Genomic DNA, 18,871 nt, shown 5'->3' on the forward strand with positions numbered 1-18,871 from the left:
AATGTCCTAGAATTCTCAGCATTCCCCAGCCAGCACTGCTGGCTGGGGAACGCTGGGAGTTGTAGGACTTTTTTCTGCCTAAACATGCATAGAATTGTACACTAACAGTTAGATCCAGACTTAAGTCATACCTAGAGTATGAGGTTACACCTTATTGAAATAAATAGGATGAAACTTCACCATGGTTTACTTTACATCCCATTGATTTCAGTGGGTCTACTTTAAGTACAAGTAATTCTGGATCCCATCCAGCATATTGCAGCTAACTTGTCTTCTGCATTGGGTGAGCCTGGTTGCTCTTGAACTAAAATTGCCCATATTCTGTGCAAAACATTACACAAACTCAGTTCCACAAGAAGAAAACTCAAGTTCTGTGCATACAATAAAACTATGCATCTGAATAATATTATGCAAATTGGCTCATTTGGTTTAAAGTTGTTCAATAAGATGTCCCCTTCCAGACCTGACATATGAGATTTTTTTTTTCATTGTATGGAAACACTGTTTCTGGCAACAAACCTCCCAATGTCAGGAAGAAAGCTTGTGAGCATGTGAGGGGCAGTATGAGTGCACACACAGGTCAGGAATACGGTAGCTGTTCTAAATATGCATTGGGAAGGGCTGTAGCTCACTGGCAGAGCTCCTGCTTTGCATACAGGTCCCAGGTTCAATCCCTGGCATCTCCTGTAGGGCTCCTGTCTGAACTCTTAGAGAGCCACTGCCAATCAGTGTCTACAATGCTAGAGTAGATGGACCAATGGTCTGGCTTAGTATAGGGCAGCTTCCTATGTTTCTATGACAGGGAGATCACTGTACTAGCAGAATCTTGCCTTGGGTCTGGAATCAGAGCAGCCTACCCCAACCTGGTGCCCTCCAGATGTTTTGGGCTTCAATTCCCATCATCCCCAGCCAGCATGGCTGATAGTCAGGGATGCTGGAAGTTGTAGTCCAAAAGATCTGGAGGCTTGCCAGATCACAGCTTGAACAGCAAAGACCAGGTAAGTGCCCAGGGCACAGAGGCTCCATCCCGGACTATCGGAGCCTTTAACAGGTATAACTGCATGTTTTTCATACGTCCCTCCACAGCCACAGAGGAGAGGAGCTTTAGAGAAAATGGGTTGGGTCCAGATTTAATCATACTTGGAGCAGGCTCACTGAAATTAATGGGACTGAAATTGCTCATGACTAACTTAAGTCCGATTGCTTTCAAAAGGGTCTGTTTGAAGTATGACTAAATCTGGATCCAGGCCAATAGATCTTTAAAGATCTCTCGAATCCAAGTTCTGCACTGGATTCTGTGGATAACCGCAGTTCTGATGCTGTTTCACAAAGGGCTGCCTGCAGAGCCTGCAAGGGCTAGGCTTTTAAAAACTATACCATAGAGACAACATGCCCAAGGCATAGCCATGTAAGTTTGTTGTAGCAAAACCAACTAAGAATCCTGGGGGATGTTCAATGAGCCCATTGTGGCATGCGCTTTCATGGGCAAGAATCTTGGTCTCATCAAGTAGGCTCTTGCTCATAAAAGCTCGTGCTTCACACTAGCAGTGCAATCCTATATGTGCCTACTCAGATGTCAGTTCCATTCAGTTCAATGGAGCTTATTCCGAAGTAAGAATGCAGAGGTGTGCAGCCTAAATTGGCTAGAACTCATTGCCACAAGATGTGGCAACAGCTACTAGCTCAGATGGATTTAAAAACAGATTATAGACAAATTCATAGCCAGTGGGTCTCTCAGCCTTGATAAGCCATGATGGCTAAATAAGAGCTTCCATGTTAGAAGGCAGTCTATCCCTGAATATCAGTTGCTGGGGACATCTAATGGGACAGAACTGCTGCCTTCAAGCCCTGCTTGTGAGCTTCCTGGAGGCATCTGGCTGGGTAGTACTAGGAATGAAATGCTTGGACTAGATGAATCTTTGGTCTGATCCAGCAGGACTCTTTATGTTTTCAGTGGTGTTACAAGACTCTTGGTTGCATTTGGACAGATGGAAGAATTTAACTACCATTGTAGCAGCTTTTTTCATTACAAGGCTGCATTGGCTGAAGCCGCATCTGGAACATTCTGTGCAGGCGTGCAAGATGGCCATATCTGCTTTAGCTGGTCATGCCCCTTTCACTCAACCGCCTATCGTTTGGTGGTTTTCCAGCTTTTGCAGCTCCTCCCCCCTCTATTCTTAAAATGCCTCTCCTAAAGCTTAGGTCCCAACAGTAAGAGCATTATGTTAAAATATTCTGGCATTTTGGTCCTGCCTCCTTTTGCCTTTGGCCATGCCCACCACTAAGATGCCCCCACCCCACCCTGAGCTTCTTCGAAGTGGAATTCAGGCCAAGCACTGAAAGAGGTTCCCTAGCCCTGCGCCTTCATTCAGCATCTGCATTAGAGACAAGATGTATTCACAATCACCCCTCAGAAATGTAATGTTTAGGAGACTGTGGGGAAGGTGCTGAACCCGGGAGCCTGAAGAATGACAACTACAGCTGAGCCAACATTTCTTGGAAGACATCTTTCTGAAATAAGGTCTGAGGTTTTCTTTCTCTTACTACCTCCCCACCCCCTAGAAACAGAAAGCTACTTTGCAGAATTTTCTGTACATTCTCTCCACCATTTTGGGGGTGGTGGTCACCTTTCTCCCCCCTCCCCACGCTCCAGAACAATGCTAGCTATAGGGCATTGTGGAGGATACAAAATGGTGGTCAGGCTGCCCATACAGTTGCTGTTGCCCTTGCCACTTGCAATAGCAATGGGAAAAACCCACAGACCCTTAGGAAAACAATAAAGAAATGGCCCGTCTCAAGCCCCATCTCTGAGAAACTGTTGGAGAATTTCTCGTCCCACTGGAGCACGGGTGCAGAACCTCTTTCAGCCTGAGGGCCAAATAACATTTCAGAGAAACTCTTGGGGGCCAAATTTCAATGGTGGCCGGGGCCAAAGGCAAAACAGCATGGGACAAAAGGCAAAGAGGAGGGACAAAAATAGCAAAACATACCAGTATACTGTAGCTTAAGGCTCTTACCTGGGCCCTAGGAGAAGCATTTCAACAATCTAGAATGGGGAAAAAACTATGCAAAATGCAGAATTCAGCAAATGACTGGTTGTCAGGAGAAAGGGGTGGGGCCAGGTAAAGGGGCATGGCCATCAAGGGAACCCTGGAGGGCAGTGGCTCCGATGACAGTGGGGCAGTGAATCCATTCCAGGTTTCAGCCAGAACTCTAAAGGAGCTATCCGAGGTGCAAAGCTTGGATAGCTCCTTTAGAGTTCTGACTGGTCCTGATTGAAGCCCGCAGCGGATTCACCGCCCCACTGACATCGGAGCCACCAGCCCCCACCACTGGAGGGCCAGACTGGGAAATTGGCAGGGCCAGATTGAGCTAGTGGGCCAGAGGTTCTGCACCTCTCTCCTGGTGAAATGGTGCCCCTCTTTCATCTGCTGACAAAGACGGAGGAGAATTTTGAGAAGTCATTTGCCCCTAGCTCTGGTGTGCAGCCTTCAATTTCCTGGTGCAGCAGGAAAAAAGGCAGCCATGGCTCCTTCTGCCTGACCCCACCTGGTCAGGTCATCCCTCCTTTCTCCCACACTTACTGTGCAGCCCTCCTGAAGTCCTGTTTACTCTGGGAAGTGGGGCAGGGATGAGCAAACAGCGGGACCAAGGAGGAGCAGACCAGAGAGGCTGCTGTGGCGTCTTCACCAGTGGCACTGTGGAATCGAGAGCTAGACACACATTCTCTGCGCTGTGACCTGCGAGCCCTGGCGCTAACCTATTATACACCCGAGGCAGTAAGCTGTCAGGACAGCGATCTCCATTCACACTACACATATTTATGACAGGCAGCTGCTTATGTTGGGCTCAGAAAAACCCCAAATCCACAAACAAAGCCTGATTTTTATTTGCTTCAGGTGACAATGCCAGTTTTCTGGGTTAAGCGCAGGGCAGAGGTCATCACACTGGAATGATCGTGCCTTAGGGGTTTAAACTTCATAACTTTCTCTGCTTTTAGAACTAAGGCTACTGCTCCTTCAGTTGCCCATGCCTTAAAAGCTATTTGCCCCAATCCAACCAGCATGCAAGGAACTGATGGCGCTAGTTTATCTTTCTCTGCTTTGCATTCAGTTAGGCATCCCCTGACATGCCCCTGCCCAGGCCGCCTTGTTGGAGGCCCCTAGAACAGAAAGGTTTTAAGTGGCGGAAAAGGCAGCTAGCAGTTTTCTGTTGTTTCATCAGGGAAAGCTGCAGCTTGTCTTATCTATATTAGAGTGCCACGATCCCTCATTGTTGGCTACGCTGGCTAGGGCTGATGGGAGTTGTAGGCCAAACATACCGGAGGGCCCAATTTGCCGACCCCTGATCTGTACAATAACGTGGGTGTTGTGTTCGGCAGCACCACATTACACCCGAGACACAGCTCAAGTTGAGTGCATGAGGGAGCCCACGCAGACACACTTCTTACAAAAGGAAACTTAAGATGGCAAAGAAACTGACTCCGGGGCTTTCAGGTTAACTTCAGGGCTTTGTCCAATGTGATTCAGAATAGTTAAACTGCCTACCATGTTCTTCAGAACCCAGAACCTGTTAAGGAACTGAACCCTTTTTTTAAGGGGGCAGAGAAGCTAAACAATGCCTGGGATTTGCTTCCACACCACAGAGATGAAATGAAAAACCAGAAGGTTCTGTTGTTTTAAGCAGAGGGAGGACCCGGACTTAAGTTGTGTGTTTGCATCTAAATTTTTCAAAGTTGTACCATTTCTTAAGTGCTTTAGGCCACAATCCTATGCATGTTTAGACAGAAAAAAAAGTCCTACAACTCCCAGCATCCCCTATCCAGCTGGCTGGGGGATGCTGGGTGTTGTAGGGCTTTTTTCCGGCCTAAACATGCAAAGGATTGCACCGTTAAGAAATTCCAAATGGCGACAGCTCAGAGCTTGAGTTTTGCATTTACAAGGCCTCAGATTAAATTCCTCAAACCGAAGTCTCAGAACCCAAAATGATGTGGTGGCGGCACCCAGTGAAGTGCTTGCCCACATACGTGCTCCACACGTGCTCCGTCCTGTCTAAAGGCACTTACCGTGGGAGTTGGGCCAATTCACATGTAGGGTTAGAATACCAGCAGTTAAATACCTGGGCAGGCATGCCGCAGGAATGCTTCATGTGACAACTCGCATGGTAAGTGAATTTATAGGCGACAAGGGTGCACATGGAATGCTTACATGGGCAAACACTTGACCCGTAGTTACCATTGCAACTGTTTCAGTCTACACAAGATCATGTGGCTGAGGATCCTGCAGAGATGGTTCTCAGACATGCTGCCGATCAGATAGACAGCATATAACGTCACTCCTTATATATGTGTTCATAACACATTTGTATGAGGAAGGTGGCCTTTAAACAGAAATATTTCTTGTTAGTGGATGGCAAACTCCACTCTCTTGCATCTTGCATGGCCTCCTTCAGAGGACAGGGACCTTTATTTGATCTTCAGTGTGGGTTTGTTATTAAACGACAAATGCGGCCTGTGACCATACCTGTAGTGAACAAAAAGTCCAAGGATAGTCTCCGAGCCTACAGAAAAACAGACAGGTTGCCAGGAGCCTTGCATATTGTCATGAACGTTTGGCAGTGTGGAGATGTGTCCCAGCATGCCAAGCTGCACTACAAGTGTGAGCATTGCCTTCTGGGACACGTAAATCCTCAGGCCCATATTCCTGACCAGGGCCTAATACTGGCCAGCAGAACTTTTCTGGGGCTATTTGTGTCACCCTTGTAATGTAGTATTTGGCCTGCATTTTCAGGAGACTTCACTGGCCAGTGGATAAGAGTGTCCTAACCCTTGGGTTTCAAGAGACTTAAAAAGAGGGTTGTCCCACACATTTGCCTGAGAAACTACAGAACATTTGCGTTTTTTCCAGCTGCCATAAAACCCAAGAGATGGCAAGGGCCCACTTCACTCCACAGCTGGGCCCCCGCGCGAGCAACAGTGGGGCCGTCGCACATTCTGCAGGAGTGCCCTAAACACACTGGGCTGCCTCTTGGTCTCGCCCTTGTGGGGGGGGGCCTTGATGGAGCTGGAACGGGTGCTCTGAGGGGTCATCACCATCTGCCGGCCGTGCTCTTCAATCTGTTTCTCCAGATGCTTCTGAATGGCCATGCCCAGGACCTCTACTTCCATGGAGGCCCCGTACACTTCCCACGTCATGCCCTTCTCGTCCCAGCTGACCTCCCGCACAGGCTCTGGCGTCTCTTCCTGGGCCCCTTTGACGTGCACCTCAGGATAAGATGCCTGTGGGGATTTGGTCACAGGAGTCATGGGCCCGGTGGCCACTGACCTGGTCTCCACTGGGATGGACACCTGCATCTCCACATCCTTCTTGGCTGGTTTCTTCTCTGGGCCAGGGCTCTTGAGAGAGGTGGGGGGGCCCAAACCCCCAGTGTGGAAGGTGAAGGCCGCAGAACCGTCAGGTGGATTGATGGGGCTGATGGCGACTGACACCAACGACACGCGATGGCCGGCTTGAGTCCCAGCATCTTGCTGGGGAGGAGTGACCTCGACGGAGCAGGCCTTGGCCAGCAGTTCCACAAGTCGTGGCTCGACATCTGCTGCGTGCTCCTCACTCACGGGTGTGCCGGCTGCTTCCGGTGTTTGTTGTTCCTGAGCTCGGGTTTGACGCTGGGTGCTGGAGGGTGCTGCTTCTCTGAGCCCTTCTGTCTCCTTGGTGGCCTCACCTGGGCTTGTTTGTGACTCACCTGATGTACCCTGGGACACGGCAGCCAGGAGAACTTCAGACATTATGCCCGAGCCCCCACCTGCATTAGTTTCTGCAGCAGGGGACCCTGTCCCCCCGCTAGGACCCAAACTATCCCTTTCTGTCACTGGCTCACCCAGTTTCCCTGATGTGGTTCCCACCTCCAAGGGCTCTGGAACAGGTTCCTGGGTGGCTTCTGATGCAAGGCGATCTCTACGACTTTCGGTCAAACGTCCCACTGCTTCACAGATGTCACCGCTGCCATGTGACAGGTCCTCCTCGGAGGCACAAGGCTGCCCTTGGCTGGTGTTCTGCAGGCCTGTGGGAAGCATGGGCCCCCCCTCGGAACATGCCATCCCCGCCACCTGAACGCTTTCAGCCCCGGCTTTGTGTTTGGTTGGTTCGAGGAACGCCACGTGTTTCAAGGAGGCTGGTGCGCTGGACGGGTCCTTATTGGCTCCCTTTAGGCAGGACTCTGCTGGGAGAAGCCTGCAGGCCTCTCTGGCCATGGGGCTCACTTTCCTTTCCAGAGGGCTGCAGGTGTTGGTTGAGCTACCAGGAAGTTCCTTCAAGCTCAAGCCCTGCCAGCTGTTGTGCCGCAAATCATGACCAGCGGCTGCCTCTCCTTCCCCTCCCGATGGGCTTACTCCAACCCCTGTGTCTTTAAGAGCCACAACATCCATGGCAGCAGCAAGATCCACAGAAGGCTTTGTGTCTGCCCTCAGAGCTTTCTCCTTCTGGTTTGGGTTGTCTACCATGGTGCCTTCTGGGCTGCTCTCTTTGGCACCGAGATCATTGACGCAGCAGTTCCTCATGGTAAGATCTCCTCCCTCACAGCTGATGTTTGGGGGGCAGCTGCCTTTCTCCTGGCTGCAAGGCGAGCTTGGGCTGGCCTGGAGAGCATCGTCTGGAACCACTTCTGGCTTCAACAACCGCAGCGTCTCTGGCTCCTCAGCACTCCCCATCTCTAGACAGGGCTCCGGCCATGCTATTCTGCACGCCTCTCTTGGAGGACTCTAAAAGGAGAGAGAAAGGAGAAGAAGAAGATGAAAGAAGGCAGTTTATGCCTTTGCATGTTCCACATGGAAAACGCCATCAACTCAACACTCAATGCGTTTGGAACCTCTGGGTCTCAGGTTCCCTGGTGAAATCCAGCACATCTGCAGTCTTACCACACAAGCACAGAATCTGGTAGCTGAAATAGAAGTGACTTAGGGTGCAGTCCTAACAAGACAGACAGCAGCCTCCAAACTCAGAGGCTGATGAGTCTCCAATGCAGGGTGGGAGGAGAGCAATGGCTCCACACTCCAGTCACCCTGCATTTCTGCTAGATAGGCGATTTCGCTCGTCTAGCAGTGGTACCTCGGAGGGGGAGGGAAGGAGGCTGGGGCAGCCATAGGAAATGGCACAACACAGCTGTCCCAGCCTCCTCCCTCCCTGCTCCCGGAACACCCGCTTTTCTCTGTCTCTGCGCTCTAGTTTCCGAGCACAGAGAAGTAGCCAGTACAGTTCTCTCCACGTTGGCTCACAAGGGGGCGGGGAGCGTGATTTCCTGTCTCCGAGCTTGGAGCCAAGAAACTGAAATATTCTGTGCCCCCTAAACGCTGCCTGTTGGGCATACAATTGCTCTCCAACTTGTTTGATTTATACCCCACCTTTCTGCCAAAAAATGGAGCTCAAGGCTGCTAACAATAAGATCCAGATTATTTTTTAAAAAATGCCCTTTAGCAACAGATCAGCCAAAGGCTTGCTGGAATAAAATATCTTTGCCTGTTGGCAAAAGAACAACAGAGAGGGCAGCAACTGAGCCTCCCTCAGCAGGGAGTTCCAGAGCCTGGGAGCAGCTACTGAGAAGGTCCTGTCCCTCGTCCCCACCAAGTGTGCCTCCAGTGGTGGTGGGACTGGGAGAAGGGCCTCCCCGAAGATCTTAAAACCCAGGTGGGCTCATATGGGAAAAGGTGGGTCTTTCCAGTGTCTGAGTGTTTTTTAATTTTTTTTCTTCATATTTGCAGAGAAAGGTTAGGAAAATATGTGGCTGTTATCTTGTGACAGTTCAGGACCCAGAAGGTGGTTAGCTGGGGCTTTTTAATGGTTAGAACATGGGATTTACTATTGCAGCTCTCCACCCATCTCCTATAGCAGGGGTAGGCAATTTTTTCAGGTCCATGGGTGCATTTAAAAAATTTTTCCCAGGCCGGGAGGCACATCTGTCATTTTGGGGGAATTTCTTCTTCTCTTCTTCCCTGTCCACAGACTTTACTTGTCACTGAATTACAGTCTTCTTCCTGCCAATTCAGAATTAAAGAATAGGGTGCCTCTGAGCCTAGAAATTTGTTTGCTGTACCAACTAAGCTCACAGTCCTTTTACACAAAAGTCCACTCCTAGTTACCCAAAGCTTTCTTCATTTCAGCAGCCTAATTTAGGTGGCCAGTTCACATGTCATGCTGCAATTCCTGGGTTGTTTAACCCAGGAATTGCTGGGGATGAGCAAAGTGATGAGCATGCTGCCTACCATGCACTCGTCATTTCCGCTTTCAATTATCAACCCAGGAATGCCCCATTCCTGGGTTGTTTCATGATGTGCAAACCTGGAAACTCTGGGTTGTTTATGGGTTAAACAACCCAGAGGTAAACCAACAACAAACCATCAGCAATTGTTGGGTTCAATCTGGGTTGTTTAACCCATAAGCAATCCAGAGTTTCCAGGTTTGCACATCATGAAACAACCCAGGAACGAGGTGTTCCTGGGTTATTAATTGAAAGCAGAAACAATGAGCGTACGGGAGGCAGCACACCCATCGCTTCACTTGTCTCTAGCAGTTCCTGGGTTAAACAACCCAAGAACTGCAGCATGACATACAAACTGGGTCATTTTGTTGCTGCTAGTTGTTGTTGTTTAATTAGGAGCCTGAAATCCTTGCCGATCTACTGTAAATCATCCAGAGATCCACCAGGAGATCCTGATCTACCTTTTCCCCACCTCTGTTCTCATGTGTAGCCTCTTAACTACGAAATGGCCATTATAGGGGACCAAAGAGCAACATACTAAACCCACTAATAACAACACTAAGCACTTTAGAATGTTTATTGTATTTCACATACATGATCTCAGCAAACTGGTGGCACAAGGACACTGCACACCCCTGACTGCACAGCTGGCAACTGTGATGCTCTCCTGCAACATTTACACACACAAGCTGGCGACACAGTTTGTGCACATATATTTTGGCGCCAAAGGCAGCAGAGGTGCCACGGCGATGATGGGGAAGAGGCATTTGCTCCAGAGTCGTTGTGTTAACAACAAGCAGGTAACAGACATCCCACTGTAACCCCATACTAAACTCGCAGCACCCTCACACCTGAACATGCCACAAACTCCTGTGGAACACTTTTAAAAATAAACACTGGGAAAGTGAGCGGTTCGCTAAGTAAGGGGAATCTCCCTTCATATCTCCAGTCATGGATCAGAGATGATGGGGGGTTCTCCTGCAACTGCCCTCCCCAACCCCCATGGTGGGCTCCACTGGGGGGCGGGCAAAGCAGAGGGACCCCAAACCACCACAGGCTGGATGGGGAACCTCCGTGGGCCCAAGGCTTCCCTTCCCTTCCTTATAGCCACAGGCTAGCGCAATCCAAAAATGCAAGAGCGAAACATCCAGGTTACACAACATAAACAAATAGCATGAACATAACTTCAATGCCATGTCCCCCCAACAGAATAAAAACCAATGCAAATCCACGCATACTTTATAAAAATGGTGGCAGAACATTTAACCTCAACTCTCTGCCCACAGAAATGGCTCAGAGAATCATAAAATAGTAGGGTTGGAAGGGGCCTACAAGGCCATTGAGTCCAACCCCCTGCTCAATGCCCCCTCAGCCTGCCGTGGCTTTCTTTGGAGCCTTCTCTACCACACTGACTGCACTCTCGTCCCCATTGCTTGTTTTTCCTGATCCTGATGTGGCAGCCACGCCGTGGCAGGTTTAAAGCAGATCTACATGCTGTACCTTCTGCAGAGCTTGCGTGTCAAGGTGTCAGCATGTGAGGAAGGAGCGAGGGCTGGTGCGGGTATGACTTGGTGGCTCTCAGGTAGGGGGTGCCAATGTGAAGAACTGGCACATGTCCAGACACATAGGGAGGGGTGTGTTTTCCCAGAAAGGGTCCCTGCTGCCTGTTGCTGGAATTGGAGTAGGGCAAGGGTGGGGAAAGTGTCCCCCCAGATGTTCTTGGCACTGCAGCTCCCACCAGCCCTAGCCAGTATACCCAATGGTGCGGGATGATGGGAGTTGTAGTCCAGCAACATCTGGAGGGCCATGTTCCCCATCACTGGACTCGGGAACTGGAAGTGAAGTTCCACACACTCTCCGGCCTTTTTCTGCAGCCCTAAGGACAAAAACTTGCTTTTTAAACAAAAAACGAAATGTGAGATTCTTAGGATGGTGATTTCTGCGCTTAATACCAAATACTAAACTCGTGCAGTACAGTCACAGATTACACATATTCTTGTCTATGCTGGAAATGTCCTGTTAGCAGTAGCCAAATCTTTATAGCAGAATTCAAACAGATTATTATTTTGGCTTCTAACACTGCAGGACTAAGAGACAGTGTACATATTACAGTCGTCTTAAAAGGCCATTATAAATGCTTCCAGATGGAGGATGTCCCCATGTGGGGAGCTATTCTTGTACTGCAGCTCCACACAAGTTTCACAGCAGACGGCAAAAACCCTGCCATGTGGGATGGGTGCAGGGCACCCATGCCATGTAAACTGGCTCTCAAATTTGGGTAGGAAGTTCCCTATCTTGGAGTGAACTATTACATGTTATGTGCAAACATATGTTGACTGAACCCCAATCTTGTTTCTTTTTTAATGAAAAGCAGCTTCAGCAGGGATGAATTTTGAAGGAAGAAGCAACAGGGGAGGGAAGTGCACTTAAATGCCCCATAATCCTTTCCCCATGACCTTTTCTCCACTCCGAAACATCTCCTCCAGGTAGCTTCCCCCTCCCCTGAGAAGTTCCAAAAGTGTGTTGCTCTATGGTTTTGCAACCTTGCAGTTATGTGTGTGTGTGTGTGTGTGTGCAGGGGAGAGCGGGGTGTTGGAGTGGAGAAACGGTGGTTGGGGAAAGGCTTAAACAACTTCCCCTTTCTTGCTTCTCCTCTGCTCTAAATCCCACCTTCTCAAAAAAGCTTCCCAAAATGGCTTTTTAAAGAGCTAAGGGTGGGGCTCAGTTAACGTATACTTCGTCCATCCAAGAATGTTAACAGAAGTAATTCCTGGCCAGGTGAAGAAGGAACATGTTTCTGAAAGAGGACGATGTTTTCAAGAAGGCAGGTTGGGAGGCATGTTGGCTAAAGCCAAGTGTCTTGTACACCCAGGAGATGCTGGCTGGGGATGTTGGGAGTTGTAGTCTAACACATCTGGAGGGCACCAGATTGGGGAAGGCTGACAGAATAATGTCTTAGGATAGACTCTCACCCACCCACAGCCCATGAGCTGAGGTTCAACAGGGCCCTCCACCCCAGGCGCATATGCCACTTGAAGCGGCGTCTGCCAGGGAGTCCCATGGGGTGGCCATCCTGGCCTTTCTGGCTGATCCAGCAGTTTTCCACAGCTGAAAGGCTCGTCTCCAGCTCAGTGAATCAACCTGCCTCTCACATCACTTTATTCACATTGCCCTCCTTCTGCACACGCTTGCAAACTCTGCTCCCCAGAGTAGAGAAATGCTCCTTGTCCATCGCTGCTTCCCAACACCCCACTCCAAGGGAGTCACATACTTTGTCTGGCGTGCCAGATTGCCTATCAGATCTGGCAAGCTCCCCCCAATCTGCTGCCCCCCAGATGGGTTGGACTACAACTCCCATAAACCCCAGCCAGTTCTGCCAATGGCCCTGCTGGCTGGGGGTGATGGGAGTTCTAGTCCAACACATCTAGAGGGCAGCAGATTGAGGGAGGCTGATTGAAACCCTTCCCTATTGATGGAAATGTCCTTGACACTTCCTTAATCTCTCTTGTCTGCATCACTTCCAAGTCCTTTCATTCATGGTTGCTACAGGCAGTTAAGTGAGGTACAGACAGACAGACAGACAGGGAGGAGGGCTGGTTTACATGCTGCACTGTGCCACATAATTCTACGCCACATCCCAGCAACAAGTGCTAAGCCTTTGGACATCTCCCTCGCTGGCAAACCTGTGTCCTTGCTCTAGCAGTCTCTATATGTGACAATTCAAGTACATGTAAATACAGCCCAAATATAAGCAAATTGACTTAATTGGCATAAACGGAGCCCTCTGGGGATCCTTGCCCAAGACAATGTGTCTGTTTATACAAATGAAGGCAGACACCCCAATCCACCTATAGAGACTGCTGGGCCAAGGCCACAGGTCTATCAGTAAGGGGGACCTCATCTGAGGAAGAGGCCTGGGACCCCACATAGATCTCAGGCACAACTGGAGATTCTGAAGAATGCCCTGTCACAGTGGAACAGCCGGAGTTGCCAGGTTCCAAGGATACCTCACCTGGGCACCCCCCCACACACACACAACAACCCCACAACCATACCTGGACCCCTGCCTCCACCCCAGACTGTCCCCCTTCAGCCCCCTGGAGTTGAGGCGGAATCAGGCCTAGCAAGATGTCCAGAGCCGCCGTCAAAGGTCTCCTTGGGAGAAGCCAGAGTTGTACCGGGTCTCCTGGGCCTTTGCTGGAATAGCCCTCTATGGGGTTCCCATAGGCAGCTCTGGCTCAGCTTTCCATCAGTACATGGAACTGATGATGGGCAGGGAGCTGTTCAAAAGCATAGTAGTCATGGCTAGAATTTGTGTTACAGTGGTATATAATTTAATTTTTTGTTTTAATTGCCTGTAGAGGGAAGTGATGGAAGCCAAATATGTGTGTGTGTGTGTGTGTGTGTGCGCGCGCGCGCGCTTAATCTGCATAATTTGAGTTCTTATGCAAATTGCACAAGTTTGCATATATCTGCTTAGTGTGCAGTGTATTCTGCTAGTCGTAAGGTGGAAGAAGAACCTATGCAGCCTACTGAATTCTCCCACCCCATTGCCCACTGAAATCCTACCTGTCTTTTGCAATTTCACCAGATAATGCCAACATACTTTCAAGCCTATCTTTGCAATGATGTGGACTAGAAACTTGCAAAAGAAAGAAAGATTCTCTGGGTCTTGAATTATGGACCCAGCACTAAATACCTGTTGTAGAATATATAGCCCTGAATATGATAGTACTGGCAGAGGGATTATGAGACACTGGGAATTAAAGGAAGCACAGCTGTGTATGTCTAGATTTTTCTCCAGCAGATGTAGACAGGACAAAAGTAAGGCACAACATTTTCACTTCCCCTAGCAAAATGGAGGGTGGCTTGTTATCTTCTGGTTACCTTTCACTTTACCTAACATCACATGAGCGTGTAAAATCATACACTTTGGAAGGTAAGCATAAAAACTTACTGTTGGTATCTATCCTTGCCAGAAAGATAAAGGTTGTGTACAAACATACTTAGCTTGAGCTGTAGAGCTGCTATATTGTGGTTTGTTGAAATGAACAACAATCTCTGCTGGACTGAGCTCTGGGGAAAGCAGTTCTCCTCATTTGCAGTAGGAGCCAGCTTTGCATAGAGCTGATTGGTTGGCACCTGTGACACCATGAACCCAACACCCCTGCTTGCTTCCTAGGGCAGTTTTTCAACTTTTTAAAAAATGGATTGTGCTTAATGATGATGATGATGGGATGTGTGTATGTTTAATTGAGCAAGTGTACATCTGGTCCTTTAAATATTAAAAAAGTGGACAGCCAGCCTAAAACACAGGGGAAGATGCAGAACTATGACTGAATCTGTGCTTGAATTGCTGTTAAAGTACACCTGATGAGTTCACCCTGCAGGAGCAGAAACCACAGTGAGCTGTGCATTTAAGTGAAAATTGTACGCACCCAAGGACTCCCATGGCTTCTTAAAAGATTAACTACTTTACTGTGACATGACCTTCCATGCTCAGGAAGGCAAGGGAGGGTCCTTGCTTTTGCCAAGGGGCCATTTGGTATGGCTCCAACCAGGGAGTCAAAACAGACAAGAGGCTTTCACACTGGATACATGAAGGGGACTGAGAAAGTTGGTGCATCTGTACACACACACACACACACACATGAGTTGAGGTACAGTGGAAGGGGGGAGAAAAAAGACACTATCAAAGTTAAATTTAAAGGGTTGGATCCAGATTTACACTGGATCAGCTGCGCTGGCAGAAGTGGACTCCCCCCCCTTCCCACGGCAGCCCCTCCAGGCTCCTGAAAATGCTACACAGTCAGAAAACCCTGCTGAATGAGGTGAGTTGTGGTGTGTGTGTGGATGGGGGGATCTCCCAAAATCAGGGACCTTCCGTGGGCGGAGCACTTCCTCTCTAATGGAAGGTCCCTTCGCCTTGTGGAAGGCAGATCTGAGTCCAACTCAAAGAAAACAGAAGCACAAAGAGGCATCATGACTGCTGGGATGGGACAAGACAAATACATTACAGCCCCCCGCTAGTGGTTTTGTGAGGAGGCTGCTCTCCACTAGCATAGCTGAGCGAGCAGGCACCCTGAAAGAGGCAGGCTTGCCAACGGCATGAGGATTAAGCAGAACAGCGCAGACATGCCTGACTCTCCCCAAAAGCTGGAAATGACGCAAGCAAACAGTACCCTTCTGAGAGAACAACTCCCCCCTACACACACACGCTCCCCAGCTTTGGTCACCTTGTAAACGGAGGCCGAGTACGTGCAGCTCTGACCTTTACCCTGGGGGGTTTTGAGTGAAGGAGCTCAGCTGGAGCTTTTCATTGTATTCCATTACGTTTCCCAGGTCTGCAATCATGCAGCAATGCTCCCACAACCCCTAGTGACGAGCCAGGCCTGGCAAGGGAGGGTCGCTGGTGCTGCAAGTGCCTCAGGGCCATCTGGGAAGTACACTGACAATTTTACGCACACTGTGCCCTTGCCGAAGACAATGTGTCTACTTATACCTGCCTCCTGCAAGCCCGCACCCTCCAGATGTGCTGAACTACAACTCCCATAAGCCCTAGCCAGCTGGGATGATGGGAACTGCAGTACAACCCATCTGGAGGGCACTGGCTTGTGGGAGGCTGATTTATACAAAAGGAAGCAGAGACTTCAACCCATCAACAAGGACTGCTGGAGGAAGGCACAGGTCCCTCGATAAGGGAGCTGTCCAGAGACTCAGTGCTTATTGCTAGACCAACACACATTTCCTACTGGGTGGGAAAGCAGCCGTAGCACATGCTGGCCTAGGGGCCTGTGGTCAATTCAGCAGGTGCACCATGGTCCCTGTGGCAATGCTTTCCGGGGCCCACATGGGATTACAAGTGCATGCTTGTAATCATAGTGCATGCTATGGGTCTTTTCTTGGCAGTAGGTGTGGGACATTTAGCTCTTAGTGCGTTTAGGCACCAGCCTTGGGAAATGTAGCAATATGAACCAGAGTTGAAATTCACAAAATGGGAATAATGCTGTACATAAACTGGTGGGGCGGGCAGGGAAAGATCACAGATAGTGTGCTTTTTTATTTTTGGTAATAGCCCATTTGACAATGCAGAAATCTGGACTGGGTGGCAAAGGCACGGGGAGCAGGATTAGTAGGGTGTTTCAGGCAGCTCTTGCAGGTTCTCTAGTTTTCAAAAGGGGGCTTAGCTCCAAGTATACAAGTTTAGGATTGAAATGCCAAACACAAACAGCGAATAAAAAGATAAGAATTCTCCTAGAGTGCAGGATATATTCAAATTGCAGAATCTAATGGGGGGGGAATACAGGATTTTTAGTGCAGAATTTCTGTGCTCTGACTAAAGCCTCGCACAAAAATCATTGCAACTCACTGTGACAGGACAGATTCCCTCATCACAGTTGCCTGTGCTGTCTGAGCAGTGACATGTTTTGCCATGTGCTCCCCATCAGTGTCCATCCATGTGTTCATCATCTCTGTCTCCTCCGACAGACAAGCAGCTGCCTGCCCGTATCAATCACCCTCTCTCTTTCCAGGCACTGTGCTTAAACTTCTACATTGCTTCAGCTTTGGCAACACAAGACTGGATGTTACCTAAAGTCAATGAAATTCAACACCTCCCGCTATGGGAGGCATTTCCAACATGCCAACACAGCATGGCATGGTTCAGTTCACGTGATCCATAATGTACCTTTGAGCTAAGAGGAGGAGTGACTAAGGCACCCCATGCAAAAGGTAGACCAGATAGCCCTGGAATGCTCCCCTCTGAGCCTCACGTTATAGGGAAAGGCGTGCGCGCGCACACGCACACACACACACACACACACACAGAGCCTTCATTCTACTGAACATCTTCCCCACTGATATGATACTGCAATCTCTGATACCCTGTAGGATTTGTGGGGAGGGAAACCATAAAATCTTAACTGAGGAAAAAGAGTCTCCTTTCCGATTTTAATGGGCCACAACTAGGGATGTTGGAGAAATTTGAAACGGACTAAAATGAGCTTGGATTTCTAAGAATCCAACCTGCAGAATCTGCTGCGGAGCGACCCCCTCAGGCCACACAGAGTCCGTGGACTCCCGGATCTTTTTTTTTTTTTTTTTTTACTTTCCCGAAATTTACACATATTTATTAGTAAGAAAATATGCACATTTCTGCTGAGAAAAGTTGAATGGAATGGGGGACGATACCCTAAATGTTACGTACTAAGGTAAATTATATAAATCGTTGCAAAACTTCTTATGGAATTATTTGCGTATTTTTCCACATGATGAAAAAAAATCACATCCGTCTGAGGACGGAACAAAAGGTGCCTGACAATCCGCGAAACACAGATGGAGCAGATTTTACAGTCCGTACATCCCCAGCCACAAGTGAAGTACCAAATTAAAACATCTTCCATATATCAATCCTGAACCAATAAGGTCCTTTAATTCCACACTTATCTACTTCATAATTGTATTTATTTATTTAAAAGGTTTTTTTCTACCCTACTCTTTAGACAGAAAGCCTCCTAGAGTGGCTTACGCATCCATAAAAAAGATATTCCCTACCGTCAGGCTTACAAGCTGAGGAATTACAAAAGAGAAAAGGGAAGGGGAGGGAAGAGGAAAAACGAACTAACTCAAGCACCAGTATTTAAAGTTAAAGAGTTCTTATAATGACTAGCTGGGGTGAAAAAAGTACGGGGAGAGAGGAGCCAAAAGGAGCTAGACTCTCAACAGAGCACACAAAATTGCCTCACTTCTCAACTCTCCCTCTGCTACACCCCTATTTATAGCTGCTGGATGATTTCCACAGTAATCTACCTCTGTGTTACATCCTCTATGGACTTATTCACAAAATCAAGACTCAGAGGTTTTAATTTCAGAGTCATTATCCTAAGAGAACACATCCCTGGCTCCAGATGAACTAAAGTTCATTGTGCTCATGTCCCACTGACTTAAATGGAGCTAAGTACTATTACCTAAATAGTAATAGAGCTATTACCTAAAAACCTTCTTTTGGTCTCCAACATAAATCTATTAAATGTTGATTTATATCCATTAGATTTTGTATCACGGCCTTCTTTTTAAGGTTTTCTTTTAACCTGAATAAGTATTATCCCTTTATTATACTACTTCCAGCACAATCCTATGCATGTTTACTCAGATGTAAGTCCCACTGTGATCAATGGAGCTTTCTCACTAGTTTAGGAGTGCAACCTTACACTGATGCATTTGAAGAGGGTGACGAAAGGTAAAGTCCAATGTACGACCTACTTAGAGTACATCCATTGAAATGAATAGGACCTAAGTTAGTCATGACTAACTTAAGTCCCATTCATTTCAATGGGTTTGCTCGCAGTAGGACTTAGGTTGGATTTTAGTCCATATCCACACTTAGTGTCCACAAATTAGGTCCTCTTTCTGGAGAGAGAACTTTGGGTCATTATGCGTTAAACTGGTGAGGAGTTCCCAATATTTCCACTTTCAGCAATGGAACTTTTCCTTTCAGGTATGTGCTTGGCTGCAATCAAAATCAATCCATCAAACAATCACTTTGTACTGCCTTTCCATATAGAGTATGCTCAAAACAGTGCACAAAAAAACATGGTCATATATATTCTCCCCTTCATGGATC

At 48.2% G+C, this 18,871-nt stretch overlaps 1 protein-coding gene across 2 annotated transcripts in view; it reads right to left on the reverse strand.

The window, feature by feature from the left end:
* Positions 1–2,635: 2,635 nt before the first annotated feature.
* Positions 2,636–18,871, reverse strand: part of GPRIN1 (G protein regulated inducer of neurite outgrowth 1) — a 33,312-nt gene continuing 17,076 nt past the window's right edge. For both annotated transcript variants that reach the window (XM_084832449.1, XM_084832448.1), the window contains exon 2: positions 2,636–7,756. In XM_084832449.1, the coding sequence (XP_084688575.1) occupies positions 5,942–7,705 (1,764 nt within the window). In that variant the 5' untranslated portion in view covers positions 7,706–7,756 and the 3' untranslated portion in view covers positions 2,636–5,941. The remainder of the gene's footprint in view (positions 7,757–18,871) is intronic.

The sequence above is a fragment of the Heloderma suspectum genome, chromosome 2 (genome assembly GCF_057233095.1).
Source record: "Heloderma suspectum isolate Gila_16-S chromosome 2, 16-S_ref, whole genome shotgun sequence".
Classification (NCBI taxonomy): domain Eukaryota; kingdom Metazoa; phylum Chordata; class Lepidosauria; order Squamata; family Helodermatidae; genus Heloderma; species Heloderma suspectum.